Here is a 19,767-nt window from a genome sequence, read left to right on the forward strand (position 1 = left end):
TGACTACATTGTCCTTGAAATTCAACAAAATATCTTCGGATCTGAAGAAGGCACCTAACTAGTTGAGTTACCTTATAATCTTTCGTCATTTCGTACAGTTAACTTAACAAGATGCAGTGGTTTACCGTATTGTAAGCAGAAGTTAAGTCTATGAAAACTACCCCTGTTATTTTTCGGTTCTCAAAACCATCCTCGATATATTGTGTTAGTTGAAGAACTTGTGTATATATATGTTTGTGTATATATATATATATATATATAACTAGCTTCCAATTAGCCTCAACATATATATATACACACACACACAGCTAATTCTCTTTTTACACGTTTTTTTTTTTTTTTTTTTACATGATTTCGAAATAACACAGTTTAGAAAACAAAAGCAATTCTATTTTCAGATTGTATATTTTGATTTAACATGGCTCAAATGGCACTTATTTTTAAAATTTCTGTTTGAATTCAGTCCTGTTAAAAAGGGTATTTCCATTATAATTATCATTTCCTAGTATAGTATATAGGTACTTAAACTTGAATTTTGGGACCCCACCCTCTCAATGTTTTAAATACCAGGGATTATCTATGCTACAGAATGTAAACAAATGCTAAGTAGAACTTATATAGTGAAATCACAAAAAAGTGTTGGTGGCTTTAAAGCCGCTAAGGATCGTGTGACTTATTTTGCAGCAATGCTTCAGGAGATCGTACCATTCTTCTATTTTTTCATATGCATGGTATTCTTTTTTACACGGTTTTCATTTACACAATTTTTTCTGGAACCAATCTGCCGTGCAAATGAAGAAGAGTGAGTGAGTGAGTGTGTGTGTGTGTGTGTGTGTGTGTGTGTGTGTGTGTGTGTGTGTGTGTGTGTGTGTGTGTGTGTGTGTGTGTGTGTGTATATTGGAGAGGCATAAATAGAGTTCCCAGATCTTCTAATTCAGTCTAGTAAAGACAATACTTTCAAACAAAATATTCTTGGTAAAATCACAAAAAGTGTGCAACAAAATCAGCTAGAAATTAGCCTCAATATTACAGAACTGTAACAGCCACTTGCTCAGTCAAATATGGATGGAAGAACATTAGTTGAAATTACCAATAATAAACCTAGTATAAACTGAACAGATACAAGATGAAATGCAAACAAATGAAACTGTTATACAAGAAGAAACTGCAGTACAAACAGAAAAGCAAGTGAGTCGTCTGAAAGAACTTAATATGCAAACCATCAAGAGGAAATGATGAATTAATAATTAAAAAAATCGAGGATAAACAAAAAAATATTAAAAGATGTAAATCTAAAAACCAAATCTAAAAGAAGAAAATAGATAAAAAAATTTAAAGATGGAGAAGGTTGTGGATTATCAAATGAAGACTCCTCAGGCTCAGAAGAGTTTATGGACGATGAGGAACCATCTCATGCTAATAAAGGAGAGGTGAGAGATACAATTAAAGAAAAAATAATAAAGTTTACTGATTCAAAATTTTCTCAGTAGAATTATCATCTACATGAAAAGAAAATAACTAGCTTTCAAATCAAAAACGATAGGCATTAAACTGAAATAATGGAAAGCAACTGTAAAAAAACTGGGAAACAATTTACAAGAAGCAGGGTACAACAACTGCTCCTTCACAGATTTAAGACCTCATCAAGTTCATCCAAAATCTAGAAGTTAGTCTTAGCAGTGACACTTCACTAATCATATCATCTCCTTTCTGCATTGCCTCATTAAATGTACAAGGATTCCACAGGCAAGTTAAACAAGAAGCCATATGGAAAATTATGCTACACCATAATATCAAGTTTTTGTTTCTCCAAGAAACATACTTCAAGATATGAAGATATAAAAACTTTAACAAATAGATATTCACTTCTTTCTTATTGAAACTTTGGAAGATTCCATGGATGAAGTAGGCATTCTTATTCTTGTCCCCTTACATGCATGGGTCATTCTGTAATATTCAAAGGGATGCAGCAGAAGGGAGAATCTTGACAACAGACTGGAAATACCGTGGACGTGTAATAAGGTCTATAAATATTTATGCTCCATCTAATGGAACAGTTAAATGAAAATTCTTAAAATTTTTCCAAGAATTGCAGCCATATTCATAAGATGCCCACTGCATCATAGTAGGTGGAAACTGGAATTGTATTGAAAACTTCACATCAGACAAAATAGGAGAACACCCCAGAAGTGGAAAAAGTGGGATACATAGTTAAAAATGTCTCGACAATGCTCAACTAACAGACGTATATGGAAGATTCACAATCCTGATCTTATACATACATAAATCAAGATACTGGTACTCATTTTGATCGAATTTATATCTCTTCTTCCCTTATAAATAGGATAATTCAGATAAAACATCATGCTATCAACATGTCATATCATAATCCAATTCTACTTATATTCCACTACATGGAGATCAGTTCTGAACCATGGAGACTCCCACCAAATTTTCTGTTGATTTTTACAATCAAATTCCTGGCCTTCTGTTCAAACTGGAATAATGTTACCTGGAACTAGGATATGTAGTTAAAATGCAAAAAAGCAGTAAAACAGAATATGATTGAATGGAGAAAGAAATAGGCTTTCTTCAAAGGAAAAAAGTTGAAAGACCTGTATAAAGAGGTTGGTTCAAAGAAAACCAACACAATGGCATAGAATGCAGCAACACCATTAGAAACATTAACATAGAGGTGGAAGAAAGAAATTTTAAAATAAGAATACAGCAGCACTTAACAGACAGCCCTTCAGCTGCATTCTTCAATAGACAATTCACTAAATTGCACGAAGAATGGTCCATCACTCAAATCTACATTGATGGTGAAGACATGTTCTACTCAAGACATCCTTGACTCTATAAAAATCTGTTTGAAGAAAATAGTACTGTGGGAAAATATAACTCTTGGAACATTAATGGATTTCCTGTTCATATCCAAGATGGCTTTGACAGACTCATTACAGCATCTAAAGATACCACAGTCAAAGAATGCCAGACAATAAAATCTCCAGGACCTGATGGTCAAAGGAATAGAACTTTACCACAAGGACTGGTAATTATCATGTAATGAGATTTTATTCTTCCCAGTCTAGTAATACTGCTTAATTCTTTTCTCTCATCAGTGAATTTGTAGTAAGCCATACCATCCTCATTCCAAAATCTAACAGAGATCATGCCTTAACTTATTTCTCTATCTAATACTAACTACAAATGTTAAAAATCTATGGACAGCAAAAACGTTCAATCAGGAAGTACTGGAACAAATGGAGAAATCATGTGAACTTTTAGATACCATAAAAAGAAGGAAAACTGCATATCTTGGTTATCTACTTCATAATGAAAAATATAAGATACTTCAATTGATTATAAAAGGGAAGATAAATGGAAGAAGAGGACAAGGAAGATGGAGAAAATCTTGCTTGGCAGACTTCAGACAGTGGACTGGCATGAGCTCTCAGAGACTGATCAGAGCTGCTAAGGATCGCCCAAAATTTGCCAAGGTTAATTTGCCAATCTCTAATAGGAGATGGCACTCAAAGAAGAATACTGATTACAAATATTTTTCCAGCATTATCAATAACAGGCTCAGAGTGGGAATGAGATACATAAGTAAAACACACACATACAATTGTGTTGGAGTTTGTACTGATGGCGCTGCTTGTCTTACAGGTAGAAATTCAGGTTTAGTCACTAAAATTAAGGATATGGTGGGCAATAACTTAATGTCAACACATTGCTACATTCATAGGAAACCTGGCCTCCAAATAAAATGGGACCTGAGCTTAATGAAGTCCTGTCTCAATCTGTCAAAATTATTAATTATATCAAAAACAGTGCTTTAAATACAAGACTGTTAAAAGCATCGTGCAATGAAATGGGCTCTGATCATCAAAATCTTTTTTTCCATTCAGAAGTTCATTGGCTGTGACGCGGTAAAGTTCTCAAGAGCTTATATGAACTCTGAAAGGAAGTTGAGCTGTTTCTAATTGATAAGAAAAGCAACCTGTCCCATTATTTCCAGGATAAGAAATGGGTAGCCAAGCTGGTACTCAGCGACATATTTTCTTACATAAACAAGTTGAATTTAAAACTTCAAGGTCCAGATACAACAATATTTAATGCTTGGAACAAGATCAAATCATTCAAAAAAAAAAAAAAAAAAATCAAACTCTGGCTTACTATGACTGCAGAAAGAAATAATGAAATGTTTCAGTCGTACTCGGATTATTTCTTTTCACAGAATTCAGTTTCAGATATTATGGCAGCCCACTTAAGATGTTGTTGTTTGAAAAGATCATCCCGAACACGAGGATCCTCAGAGGTAAAATATGTGAATTGTGAACCCCTGTGTTGAACACAAAGAGACAGCCCTTTCCCATGAAGAAACCCATCAACTTATTGAATTATCATCAGACAAAAGACTGGAAAGTACTTTTAATTCTACGAGTAATTTGAAATTCTGGGTAAGAATGAAAAATGAATATCCAAATTTAAATGAAATAGCAATGAGATTTCTTCTTTGTTTTTTCACCACATACATATCTTTGTGGAACTACATTTTCTGCCATGACTATGCTTAAAACGAAACAGAGGAACTGCTTGCAACCTTCTTACTGTCTCTGTTCTGCTATCACTTCACCTTCATCCCAGAATTAATAAGCTAACGGACAGAAAACAGCAACAAAATTCTCACTAGTCAAATTAAAACCTTCAAAAACTCAATTGTAATAAAAGAAACCAAGTTTAACTTTTTCGATAACTTATAATTGCTGTGTTAAAGTGCTGAGTTTTTAAATTCAAAATATTAATTTGTGTTGGAACTAGTGTTTAGAATTGAGAGATTCATACATTTTTATTTATTAAATTACATACATTGCATATAAATATTTGAAGTGTGTATGTGATAAGTGTTTTTCCGACAGGTTGACATCCTTCTGCTGCTTCCCCTACTCAGCTGACTTGTATGATGAGTTACAATGCATAAATATTATTTTTATTATTATTATTGCACAATACCTCCAGGGAGTCCACAGACTCATCAAAGGAAGGGGGGATCTACTCCACAGGTCTGTCTCCACCATTCAGTCTACCAACTACAAATAACTGCAACTTTATGCATTCTAACTCACCACAAAACCAATATTATTAAAATCAATATAATAATAAAATAATCAATTTTACACTGAATAATAGCATACAATTTTGGTGATCATAATGGGATATGTCAATGAAAATTAACACAAATTAATTTAATGATGTTGGCCTGAGGAAACTACAATATACTACAAGGTTTCGTTAGTCCAGTGATAGATAACTAATTTAAATGTAATTTTATATTTGTCAACATGCCACACCGTATACATAAGTGTACTAATACGCTTTATGATTATGTCATAATTAATTATTAATACTTAATAATTAATTATGGCATAGTTTAATGTATGAAGTTTTAAAAAAATTGGAAAGGTATTTACGAGTAAATTTGTTGGGACCAGGCCCTGGTCTTATAAAAAAATAATTTACCAGGCCACGGTCTCACAAAGGTTGAGAACCACTGGTGTAGACCACCCACATTATGCAATATTCACCAGTGGGAGATAAAATTCTATTTATTTTTACTATGAGAGGTTTTTTAAACGGTTCCATCCACTTAGTTCAATGTGGTCACATAGTCAATTGCACTGATGACTGATGCGCAATCCCAGGCAGAGAAGGACAACTCAAGGCAGTTAACTAAGATAAGGCAAACCACCTGGGTATTAGTTATCTTTAAGCGTTAGTTTCAATTGGTCTTTTGGTTGTTCATCTGCATGAGACTGATGAAAAAGAATAAATGATAGCCTTTGGCTTTATGATAATATAAATGAGCTGAGGTCTTTTTCTCTATTTTTCATAGTATCTATCTGTTTGTTCATTTTCCTAATACTTCAGGCTCTCTTGCACTCCCGTCCTAGCTACTCTAGGCCTATGATGAACACACCCCTTTACTTTTTTACCTCAATAAAGATCGAAACTGGTCTGGGAAATGGCCCTTCCCATAACACATAGCATTCCCCCAAAAGAATGCATGCTTTGCATTATGGGATGCTAAGGCAATTGATGTGAAGTCATTAGCCTCTATAAACAAATATCTCAGTCGTAAAGATACTTCTGCACAAACTTTGTTTGTTTACACTTGGATAAAAAAAAACATTAAACCAAGAATATAATTTCTTGTCATCTTTAATTTATAGTGTAACCAAGTGAAAAAAAATTTCAACATAATCATGGAAATGGACAATCGAATAACAAAGATGGTATTGGGACATCGACTGACTAAGTTAATATGGAATAAGAGAGAAATCAGTTAAAACACTGAACTAGATGTATACAAGGGTGGTCTGAAAAGTTCCCGGCTTCGACCATAGATGGCAACACTATCCGCAAGATTTTTTTTTTCTAAGTTGGTACATCTGTCATAAGCATCCATGTGAAATTGCAAGTCATTCTATCAAGTAGTTTGTTTTATACAGTGGTATTGTCTGTATCCCCGGAAATGGATAAAATTGAGTATTGTGCAATTACAAAATTCTTTGTAAAAGAAGGTTTAATACTAACAGAAATTCATTCAAAGTTCACAAAAGTTTATGGGCACTCTTCTCCTTCATTCTTGACAATTAAGAAATCGGCTGCAGAGTTTAAATGTACTCGTGTATATATGTATACCACCCTTGAAGATGATCCACATGAAGGACATCCAAAAAGTGTAACACCACCAGAAATCATTGATCAAGTACACAATATGGTATTAGATGACCGGTGAGTCAAAGTACGTGAAATTACTGAGACTATAGGCATTTCAAAAGAATGTGTAGGATATATTTTGTATGAAGAATTGCAAATGAAAAAGCTTTGCGCAAGATGGGTGCTGTGCTTGCTCACAGCAGATCAAAAACACACTCGCATGAAAATCTCTGAACAGTGCTTGAAGCGTTATAACAGGAATAAAACTGATTTTGTGCATCGATTTATTACTATGGATGAGACTTGGATTCACCATTACACACCAGAATCCAAACAGTCAAAACAGTGGACAGAAGCCAGTTGTTCAGTGCCAAAGAAGACAAAGTCGGTTCCATCAGCAGGAAAGGTCATGGCATCTGTGTTTTGGGATGCTAAAAGTATTTCATTTATTAATTATCTTGAAAAGGATAAAACAATAACCGAGGAATATTATTCCGATCTTTTAACCAGACTAGATGAAAAAATTCGTGAGAAAAGACCTGGTTTGCAGAAGAAAAAAATCATCTTTCATCAGGACAATGCATATTATCCTATACATCCTGGTACATATCAGGAATCAGATGATGAGATTTCTCTTGTGAAAAATTGGGTTTTTCATCCTGCACATGCTTTCAAATACACAAAGCAGCGAAAGAATGCATATTTTTAATAGACATTGCAGACTATGCAAACAGAATAAACAATCCAATCATGGATGTCATTAATTTTATAGGATATAAATTTATCTGACAAGCATTGTCTGTAATGTAAAGTCCTATCACATTGAATGTTTTTGTATGCACGTCTTCTTCTTCGAAGATACAGGCTAAAAGTCTGTTGCAACATCCTAAGGACTATATTTTCATTCTCTTTCTATGTCTCTTTTTTCCCTTCGGTTTATACTTTGTTACTTCTTTTGGTAACCTTCTCTCCTCCATTCTTTCTATATGTTCTCTCCAATATGTTTGGTGTTCTTCAATTTTAACATTTATTGATTGTATTTGTAATTCCTTTGTGATTTCATAATTTCTTATTCTATCCATTCTTGTACATCTTTTAATTGCTCCAAGGAATTTCATTGCAGATGCTTGTATTCTACTTTCATCTTTCTTTCTCTATATCCAACTTTCTGACCCATATAGTATTATTAGTACTGCGATGACTTTATACAATTTTTAACTGTTTCCTTTCTTGTTTTGCCTGGTGTTGTTCATCTTATAGTACCTCTGATTGCTTGAAAATGGTGTAACTTATTGTCTATATCAAATGTCACATCCTTAACATGGAAAATGCATTACTTGTGTAGAGTTTGGTTTTTGATTACTATTTTTGTTCATATGAGATATTTATCCCAGAATGCCATAGTTTTAGTTTTCTTTAATGAGATTCATAAATTGTATTCACTAGTTAATTGCTGTATATGGTGAATGGATCTTTGTAATCATCTTTTGATTTTTGTATAATTACTTGATCATCTGCAAAAAGTATTGTGTTTAAAACAGATTTACACTTCCTTATTAGATCACAATATATATATTAAATAAGGTAGGAGAACAAAAAGCTACATCCTTGTTGGACTTCCTGATTAGTTTCAATTTCTTCTGCTAAGTATTCAATTCAGTGTATAATAGAAGGTTTGGTCTTCTATCATTTTCCATAATTTTTTCTGTTAACTCAATCAAAGGCTTTTTCATAATCTATAAACTAAGTGAGTCTGTAAATTTAATTCTCATCTTCTTTTTCATGAATAGTTTTAGTGTGAATACATCATAAATGCAACTTCTACCCTTCCTAAATCCAGCCTGTTCTTCTATAACAAACTATTGGCAATAGTGGCAAGATTTTTATTTAAAATTTTACTAAATAATTTATATGCTGTATTTAATAAGCTAATACCTCTGTAATTTTCACATAAACGACTTTTGTATCCCTATACTTATTTAACTCTTTTGCTTAATTAACTGCTTTTCTATTTTTTGTTGCTGATAAAGCTTCTTCCAATTCCATCATATCTAATGTATTACTTACATTTTTATTTTCTATTTCTTCATTACTAAGGGATGGATTGTACCCTAGTTGTTTGTAATGTTTTCTTTGTATCTCTTCTTTTGCAATACCTGAAATTTCTGTTACATATTTATCTGATTTATTCAAATGTTTTGTTAATTTATAAGCAATAAAACATTGCTTATAAATTTTCAGTATTACTAATAAATCTATCCCAAGAATATTCGTGAGCTTTTCTTACAATGTTTTATGCAATACTTTTTTTATTTCTAAGATTCTAGTTATTCTGGTGTTTGTTTCTGCAAGTGCAGCATGTAAGCTGTTTGTTTTTCTCTTATAGCGTTGTTATTTCATTATTTCAAATTTTCAGTTCTTTTCCCCCTTTTAGTCTTTGTTTTTATCCCAAGAACCTCTTCTGCTGTTTGTTTTATTCCTTTGCTTATATTTATAAATTCTTCATTTACGTCAGAAGAAAAAGGAATTTGAGATGAGTACTTAGTCAAATTGTTTTCATATATGTGTGTAGAGGCTTAAGTGCTGTGAGGACATCATGTTGGAGGCTTAATGGATTTTTTACAACACTCAAAAAGAATTATTATTATTATTATTATTATTCAGGCCTCCAAGGAGTCAAAAGACTCATCGAGGGAGGTCCTTCCTAAGACAAAGTCTGTCAAGACTCATCGAGGGGAGGTCCCCCCCTGAGAAACACAAAGTCTATCATACCACTCTTTAAACTCACTGACCGTTCTCGCTCCCACCACTCCATCAGGCAATGCATTCCACTGTTCAACCACCCTCCACACAAAGAAACTACTCCTTACCCTCTTGCTCACAGTTTCCTTTCGTAACTTCCAGGGATGGCCTCTTGTCATCACTCCTTCCCGCTGTTCAACCAAGCGAAAGAACTCCCCAGTGTCAACCCTGTAACCACCTCTCAACAGTTTAAAAGTCTCAATAATATCACCTCTCCTTCTTCTATCCCCCAAACTCTGCAGTCCACATTCTCTCAGCCAATCCTCATAACTATCCTTGTACAGTCCTGAAACCATCTTTGTCATCCGTCTTTGTATCCTTTCCACAGTTAATTTATCCCCTTCAAATCCTGGGGACCAAATCTGAGAACAATAGTCCAAGTGTGGTCTGATCAGAGACTTATACAACGGAATGATAACCCTCTTATCTCTGCAGGTCAGTGTCCTTCTCATAATAGCAGCAATCCTCTGTGTTACCTTCACCACCTTTGCAATATGTCCCCTAAACTTCAGGTTTCTATCAATCATCAACCCCAGATCTCTTGTCTCCCCAACTTCCTCCAGTATAACTCCTCCCATAGAGTATGCAGCATCCCATCGATGTTTCCCAAACCTCAAGACCTTACATTTTGCTGCATTAAACTGACATCCCCATTCATTTACCCATCTATCTAGCTTATTCAAATCCTCTTGCAGGGCTACCACATCTGCACTATTACTAATAATCCTTCCCAGCTTCGCATCATCTGCAAACAACTGAATATCCCCTTGCAATCCACTGGCAATGTCATTGATATAAAGGTTAAACAATATAGGTCCTAGTACTGAGCCCTGTGGGACCCCACTTGTAACCTTCTGTCTCCTTGAAACTGCTCCACCATACACAACTCTCTGATACCTATCAGACAGCCAATCCTGAATCCAGTTGACCAATATAACATCCAGACCCATGTGTTGCAACTTAAATATCAGCTTATCATGTGGCACCCTGTCAAATGCCTTTGCTAAGTCTAAGAATATTGCACTATATGCCTTTCCCTCATCTAATGTTCTTGTAACTTTATTATAAAAGGCTAGCATATTGCTAAAACAAGAGTGCCCTTTCACAAATCCATGTTGACTCTCACAGATAACATTACCCTCATCTGCCCAGTGCTGTATACGGTCCCTCAGTACTTTCTCCAAGATCTTAACAACTACTGATGACACACAGACTGGTCTATAATTAGACACTTCCAGTCTGTTACCACCCTTATGCAATGGCACTATCTTACCTTCCTTCCATTCCGTGGGCATTGCCAAAGCCAGACTTTCATTGAAAAGCCATGTTAAAGGCACTGTCAATTCCCTAGCACATTCTCTCAAAACTCGTGGTGAAATACCATCTAGTCCCACAGCTTTACTGACATCCAGAGTACTCAGTATCTGAAACACACACTCCTCCTGTACCTCCAGACCTCGAACCAGTCCTATCCCTCTAGCATTAAAACTGACTCCTCTAGGATGAAATACTCCAATAAAGTGTTCATTGAAAAATTCCACTATGTCCTCTGCATCAGTCACTCTATTCCCATTTTTATCCCACAATATCATTCTTCCACAGTCATTTCTCCTCCTACTGGCCACATAGCTAAAAAATTCCCTAGGATTTTCTTTGGATCTTAGGGCCAATCTCCTCTCATATTCCAGTTTTGCTTTCCTTACCACACTAGTCACTCTTCTGGCCTGTGTCTTATATTCCTCACGCATCTCTTCACCTGTCTCCTTATATCTCTTCCATAGCCTCTTTTTCGCATGCAATTCCTGTTTAATATTGTTTGTCATCCACTTTACTCCAAATTGCGTCCTCTTCTTCACTCGTGGTATACAACTTACCATTGCTGATAACAAATATTCTTTCACAATTTCCCACACACTAGTGATATCCCAGCCTTCCAATTCCTGCCTCCATGAAACTTCCCGAAGTTGATGTCTAAGACTATTATAATCACCTGCCTTATAATTCCACATAAGTTCCCGTCTCTTTGATACTCCTGCATGTCTATTCATTTTTCCAAGTCAACACCATATGGTCACTCTCTCCAACTGGTAGGAAAGACATCAACTCAGTTATTATCAACTCTTCTGATGCTATAACCAAATCCAAAACTTTTGAACCTCTTGTTCCCTCTGTTACATGTTGCCTAAGACATTTGTCCCTCAAGAATTCTAGAAATTCCATTCCCCTATTGCTACATGCATCTTCCTCTCTCCAATTTATACTACTGAAGTTAAAATCTCCCATAACAATCATTCTTCTTGCACTTGCCAAACTTAGCTGTCTAAACATCTCCTGGTCCCCATCCTCTGTGCTCCTGGGTCTGTAGCAACACCCCACTAAATATCCTGTCTTGCCTACCTCTACCTCACACCATACGCTCTCAACATTTGTCTCACTTCCTTCCAAATTCTCCACTCTTAGAGGACATAGGTCATCACTTATCATAAGCAGTACCCCACCACCATGCTTTCCCCTCCTATCCTGACATAAAATGCTATACCCAGCGACTTCTATTCCTGTTGTTATATCCCCTTCTGTCAACCACGTCTCAGTGATCGCAATAATTTTTGGCCAGGCTGATGCTATCTGCACCACCAATTCCTCTCCCTTATTCCGGATACTCCTGGCATTAGTATAAAGCATAAAAATGCCATTGTTTCTATACCCAGCATTATTCCTTCTAGACTCCACTGGGCTCAGGGTTACCTGACATTGTCTCTCTTCTCCCAAGTATCCATTCCCACAAGAAGCCACCCTTGCTATCATCCTCCCTGGGACACACTGATTCGTTCAGAACAGCACTCTCTCCAGATGCCTACATCCTTCCTCATTCAAATGTAAACGGTCTCTCGCATACAATTCCTCTCTTTCCTCAAACGCACTCCAAGCATCCACATATACCAGTCCTCTCTTGTCACACATTCTCGCTATTATGCAATTCAATATCAGCGCTCTTCTGCTCAGCTCATCATTATCATACCTAGGCAACACGCACACTATTTTTCCTCTAAATATAGGAAGTATTAAATTAGAATTTAATACTTCCTATATTTCGTCCTAGTCACTAGGACATCTACAGGGATTACAAAAACAATTAATGTAACATGCACACGAATATCATACAATACTAAGCCCAACCACGTGGGTGACACTAAAGTCCTATCTAGGTGGGGCGCCCTCTAAGGGCGGTAGTAAGTGGGCCCTCTGGTGATGAGTGTTTCCCAAATCTTCAGAAGCTTAATGCAACCATATTTATTAAGATTTGGTTGGTTTCTGAGAGCTGCTGCTGGTTCTAAGAAAAGCCTCTCTTTCTTGAATTTGCTGTGGTGGAGCATGGTGGTTTTCTTCCATGATACCCTGTGGGTGGTGTCCAAAACATGGTCAGCCAAGCCTGAATGGCCATAGTTGTGTTTACAGATGTAAGACTTGTGTTCCTGCAGGCAGATGGATGCTGATCTGCCTGTCTCTCCAAAGTATGCCAGCTTACAGGAACAGGGCACTTTGTAAACTCAGGCAGAGAGAGAGAGGAGGGAGCTGATCTTTCGTAGAATGGATAAGGGTAGCAAGTTTGCGGTGGGGCTTATATGCTGTGTGTAGGTTGTACTTTTTTAGTATCTTGGCTATTTTTTCGGATGTGCCACGGATGTAGGGTATGGTGATGGCATTTTTAAAATCTTGTTGACGCGAAGGACAGGGAATGGGGGAGGAACTGATTATTTTTTTGATACTGTGTTCACTGTAGCCATTGGAGAGGAAAGTGCTGTGTATGTGGTTAAGCTCAGTAGTGAGGGCGGTTCCACCTGGAACAAAGATTGTGGGCTCTCTTGGTAAGAGTTTTAATAATTCAGTTAAGGGAATATTGGTAAACAAAGAGGAGATATCAAAGCTTACCAATATGTCTGCATTATTCAAGATAAAATTTTTCTGTGAGGGCTTTAAAGTGAGTTGAGTTTTTTATATAGGAAGTGGACCTTCCAGTGAGGGGGGGGTCAGAGAGTTGGCCAGCTGTTTAGACAGTCTGTAGCAAGGTGCATTTGGTGGCATCTACCATAGGCCTGAGTGGGGAATTGGGTTTGTGGATTTTTGGTAAACCGTATATTCGGGGGGAGGGGGGGGGGAGTGGAAAGGTTTAAGTTTTTTCATGACGTCAGGGGGCCAGGAGGTTACTTTTTTTAAGTAAGATTTTTAATTTCTTAACTTGTGTTTTTGTGGGGTTGTGTTCTAGCGGGATGTAAGTAGCGCGATCGCAGAGGATAATGTTCATTTTACGATTATATTCACTGGTATTAAGAACGACTGTGGGATTACCCTTATCTGCCATGGCGATGACGATACTTTTTTCTTTGCGTAGTTTCAGGAGAGCCATGCGTTGGGCATACGATAAGTTACTTTTTGGAGGCGAAGAATGAGCGAGGATGTTGGCTACATCAAGTCTGATGTTGTTGGCTATCTCCGACGGTAAGCGACTGATCCCCCATTCGATGTTAACCATTACATCGAGCACCGCCACTTCCTTCGGAGCGACGGCAGAATTACGGCCAAGGCAAAGGGCGCTGACGGCATCATCGTTGAGCCTTTTGGAAGAGAGGTTTACTACTGTCTGGAGCAGTTGAATTTATGGTTGTGGTTTGTCTTTAACCAGGTTGCTATATTTCTTGACATGTTTATTTTTTATTTTTTGAAATTCTCTCTGTGCAGAAGTTTCCGAAATGCCAGAGAGAATCGACCAAAGTTCAGGGTTAAGAACGGTGGAGAGCTCTGATTGTAAGGAGCCAATGGCGGCGTTCGTCACTGAGAGGGTGGCACGAGTAGAGGCGATTTTCTCGCATAGTAATGCCAGGTTGGCACGGTTATATATACAGAGTGCTTTTTTTGGAATGGAAATTGATCTTCATTTTAACGCAGTTCGGTATCACTCTTGTATCCCAATATCTTTTTAAAAAGACCAGCCTATTTAGTTGCCTAGATAGTTGTAGTTTTGACTTACTGTATTGCTTGGATTTGCGTGCTAAATCTTCTCCATGAATGATTAGAATTCATGTGTAGAGGCTTAAGTGCTGTGAGGACATCATGTTGGAGGCTTAATGGATTTTTTACAACACTCAAAAAGAATTAAAATAGAATTTAATACTTCCTATATTTCGTCCTAGTCACTAGGACATCTACGGGGATTACAAAAACAATTAATGTAACATGCACACAAATATCATACAATACTAAGCCCAACCACGTGGGTGACACTAAAGTCCTATCTAGGTGGGCGCCCTCTAAGGGCGGTAGTAGGTGGGACCTCTGGTGATGAGTGTTTCCCAAATCTTCGGAAGCTTAATGCAACCGTATTTATTAAGATTTGGTTGGTTTCTGAGAGCTGCTGCTGGTTCTAAAAAAAGTCTCTCTTTCTTGAATTTGCTGTGGTGGAGCATGGTGGTTTTCTTCCATGATACCCTGTGGGTGGTGTCCAAAACATGGTCAGCCAAGCCTGAATGGCCATAGTTTTGTTTACAGATGTAAGACTTGTGTTCCTCCAGGCAGATGGATGCTGATCTGCCTGTCTGTCCAAAGTACGCCAGCTTACAGGAACAGGGTACTTTGTAAACTCCAGGCAGAGTTTGGAGTTTTTTTTAGATTCTGTGGGTTTTGTGATTTCCATTTGGCTTGATTTGCTATTTTTGAGATTACCAGATAATGATCTGAATATATATCATTCACTCTACAAACTGTTATGTCTCTAACTTGTGAAAATAGCTTTTCGTTAATGATTATGTAGTCTATTAATGATCATAGTCTACTGGACTCCAAGTATATTTATGGATATTTTTTTTCTGAAAAATGTGTTTGGGATTTTTAATTCATAAAATGATGAGAAATACCTCACTTTGTTTCCATGTTGATTTAAATGTTGTTCTCTATATCTACCTACAACTTGTGGTATACTCCAGTTCCCTATTCTAGCATTGAAATCTCCTGCAATTATTAAATAATCATTTTTATTACACTGTTTCATCAGCTTTTCTAAGTCAGATGGTATTAAAATGTTGGACGTACTAAAAGTAGCAGGGTTGTCAAGTGTTTAATTAATGAGATATACATTGTGGACAGATCAATTGGCATTCTGGAGGCCAAAGAGAAATGGTTTGAAAGAATACAGACAGACAAGTTAGAGATATCCAAGCTATCACAAAAGCTTGATTTATCACTGCACTGAGATTAAACAGGATATTTGCATAGGTGCTGTGGAATGTGCAAGAGAATTAGCAATGTCCCCCTAACCTCGTTATTCAATTTTAGTCTCAAAACATGCATGATCCCTAATAAGAGGAACAGGAATAAGATAATTCCATTGAGCAAGGTTGGAGCTAGGATTGATGCAATGAATTATAGATCAATTAATCTTTCTCTTGTATAACAGAGATGCTAGATGGAAATACATCCAAAGGTGGGTAGCAGGTAAAAGTAGGTCTTGCTTTAGTAATCTGATTATGTTCTGTAACACAGAGAGACAGCAGAAATATACCATGACATTTCTGGGTTTTGCAAAATAATATAATAGGATTCAACATGTGTTGTTATACAAACTCAAAGGGATGGTATGATCTGTGAAATGGAAAGGAGAGTGATTGAAGGATAGGTGTCATTAAGTGATGTATGGAGGTGTTATACGTAGAGGGTGATATCCAATTATCTGCTGATGATGATAACTTGGATGAGTGATAAGGGACACATCTGATAAGATTTCTACAGGCTAACTTCAATCAACTAATTCTATGGGCAAATGCTAATGAGGTTATTTTGGATTTTTATTTTTATTTGCATTTTGGATTGAGGATATTAAACATATTATACTATTAATATAATAGACAGAAAATTAAAGTTTAGGTCTGCATCAGTAATGTGGTTAAGGCACTGTAACAGATAATTGAATGCTGAGGAGAACATGAAAGAGACTACATCTGAACTACTATGCATAGATATCATCTCCTGGGTTTCTGAAATGATATCCGAGTTGAAAATATCCAGTGGTATGAAAAAACAACATAATAATTGGCCTATAAAACAACAAATATGAAACACATCCAGGACAGATTTGTGGGAATGCAGTCTTCAAAGGATGAACAGATGGAGGAAAGAAGATATGAACAAAAACAATGAAGTTAATAAGGGCATCTTATAATACAGATAAAAATGAGATTTTGCAGCCTATGGCAAGCGAAAGTAGAACTCAGAATCATCTCGCTGTTTCTTGAGGAGTCCAAGGACCCCCTTAAGAAACAGATGATCCATAGGATTAGAGGAGCCACAATAATAATCTTTTCTAGATGGAATCAAGAATGAAAGCTAGATGGAATCAAGCTCTGCCCTCTTCAACAAGGTCAAACTTTTGTTTAACACTATGCAACTATTTTGAACTGCAACAGACTTGCAATCACATTTTTCCTTTTATGAGACAGCCAACGAGTAGTGAAAGGGCCAACAAACAATAAATTAATAACCTTTATTATACATTTCAGAATCTTTAAATATTTTGATGTATTTTTGCCTTTCCTTCTTTTTAATCTTATAAAATGAAACTTTGGTCTTTACTTTAATCTTATTCTTATATTCTATGTATTTTTAATCTTAATGCTCACTTGGATCTTTGACCATTTTCATTTCTTAAGATGTGATACATTATCAACATGCAAAGTCATTGCAGCACCTTCTAATCTCCAAAGTTCCAAAACGTTTTGATACATTACCTGAAGTGTGATATATATATATATACATAAAATCATTTTTCAACCTCCAAGCAATTTTAAGAGAACTATGTGTTCTCATATTCTCTTAAAATGAATTTCCAAATTTGATTTAGAGGACTAATTAGATAATATGGGGTAGTTCCAGTTCACGTTCAGCTTAGTTAATATGTCGAATATATATTAAACTCTGTAACATATCATAATCTAATTTATACTGCTCAATGAAGTCAGCAAGTTTTGAGTACCTGAGTTCATTATTAATGTGAAGAATTACTGTTCTGAAGACACCAGAAGAAGATTAGAAATGGCTAAAACAACAGTCAAAGATCTGTCTAAAATCTGAAGGATGGATCTATCTCCACAGGAACAAAGCTGAGGATTTCAGATGCAGCCATTTACCTGACAGCAGCTTATGGATGTGGTATTCTCAACAGCCTTCTGTTGAAGGCTGTTGAGGATACTCCAGACACACTATCCATCCATTTCATTGTGGGTATACCACTTCCTCTTTTTCCAGGAACTTCACCTTCGATTACTGTTTTGAGAAGTCCTCCTTCCATCCTTTCAATGTGTCCAAAGTATTTCAACTTTCTTCTCTCAATATCTTTAAGGAGCCTTAAAGTTCTGATGATCCTTTCTGGCACCCATCCATTCGACAGCATGGATGGGTATAATACAGAGTTATTTTATTAGAGCTAGAGCAGGCGGTTGGCAACCACCGGCCCGCATGCGGCCCCATTAAAGGTTAACCATATTTACATGGCATGTGGCCCGTATGCTGAATTGTTTAAATAATACATTTTATAATATGAATAATAAATTAAAAATAATTTTATACCCATACTTCGTGATATCACCATGCAAATTGGCATGAGTCAACCGTGTGAGTCATCATGTGTGGGGATAACCAGGCGACTTCATCCAACGAAAACCCGAGATTTTGGAGTACTTTTTCAGTTGTGTTCTCTGGTCCGTATTTTAATATAATTCAATAACATTTCAGAGGATATATATTTCTTAAAAATAATTTCAAAAATAGGTTCAAGGAAACATAAAATTGCAGATGAAGGAAGAAGGTTTAATGATGAATGGAACAACAAGCACTTTATTGAAAATGAGGATAATCCCCTTTGTCTTATTTGTTATAAAACTGTTGCTATTACAAAAGAATATAATATCAGACGTCATTACGAGAATATCGTACTTTATCTCGTAATCTCAAACTTTAAATATTTGCGTTTTTTTCAGATTGATAACTTAAAAAGTTTTTTTTTTCACTCACTATTTTCTCTTAATTAAACACTTGTGGCCTGATTATTAAAAATAAAAGTTCAATGTGGCCCGCGAGTCTGTAAAGGTTGCCGACCCATGAGCTAGAGCATCATTCCATCCATACTTCTTCAAAAGAAGGCTGTTGAGGATAATACCAAAAGGCTGTTAAATGGATGGGTGCCAGAAAGGATCAGGAGAACTTTAAGGCTCCTTAAAGATATTGAGAGAAGAAAGTTGAAATACTTTGGAAGGATGGAAGGAGGACTTCTCAAAACAGTAATAGAAGGTGAAGTTCCTGGAAAAAGAGGAAGTTGTAGATCCACAATGAAATGGATGGATAGTGTGTCTGGAGTGACTGATCTCCAAAGAGATGAAGCTTCCAGAAAAACATACAAGACACCTGGTTACGACTAGTATGGCACATTACAGAAAAATGGTGTGACCATGTGATATCTCATGTCTAATGAATATATGGATGGATGGAATGATGCTCTAGCTCTAATAAAATATCCCTAGGCTAATCCAATATGAAACCATTCATTATTTTTCTTTTTTTTTTAATGAGTAGTTGTAAATCTATACCACATTAGCGCCAAGATTGGGCAGAAATCTTAGTATAGAGATTGAAAGGGTATAAAAGGATACTTTTTCAAATCACTTCAGGCTTTTAAGTAGATACAAAGGCCCAATACCAAGGGAATTAACATTCTACCACAGTAAGATATCCATGTCCAAGGTGGTATTCAAACATATGGCCTACAAGCTATCTGTTTGAATCCCACCATTCTAAAGTTCAAACATATGGTTCCAAAGACACTATTCCTCTTGATTCATCACACATATTTATCATAAGTAGTATATCAAATTATCATAGCATTAAATATTTAATGCTAATCATAGATATTGGTAATACATCATAAGATAATCATCATATTAAATCAATTATTGAATAATTGCTGGATGGAGGAAGGAGGAGAAATTCATGAGAAAAATACACAGGACTTACTTACTCTCACGATGTACCTATACAGTCTGTTACTGAAATCTTCAGGTGGAAGTAAAAGATACATGATCACATCAGTTAACCACTGGAGATATTCTAAATTAAATTTTAGAAAAATAATTAAAAATAAGACAAATTAATAACTCCTGTATGTGTGTGTACGTACACACACACACACACACACACATTTCT

General features: G+C 36.0%; 1 protein-coding gene across 4 annotated transcripts in view; it reads right to left on the reverse strand.

Moving 5' to 3' along the window:
- LOC150105407 (sorting nexin-13-like) overlaps window positions 1-19,767 on the reverse strand; it is a 599,079-nt gene that overhangs the window by 374,693 nt on the left and 204,619 nt on the right. For all 4 annotated transcript variants that reach the window (XM_090394133.1, XM_090394134.1, XM_090394132.1 and 1 more), the window contains one exon: window positions 19,583-19,671. In XM_090394133.1, the coding sequence (XP_090250259.1) occupies window positions 19,583-19,671 (89 nt within the window). The remainder of the gene's footprint in view (window positions 1-19,582; window positions 19,672-19,767) is intronic.

This window comes from Typopeltis vanoorti, chromosome 6 (assembly GCF_054136105.1).
Source record: "Typopeltis vanoorti isolate ZY-2024b chromosome 6, IOZ_Tvanoo_1.0, whole genome shotgun sequence".
In the NCBI taxonomy this organism is placed as follows: domain Eukaryota; kingdom Metazoa; phylum Arthropoda; class Arachnida; order Uropygi; family Thelyphonidae; genus Typopeltis; species Typopeltis vanoorti.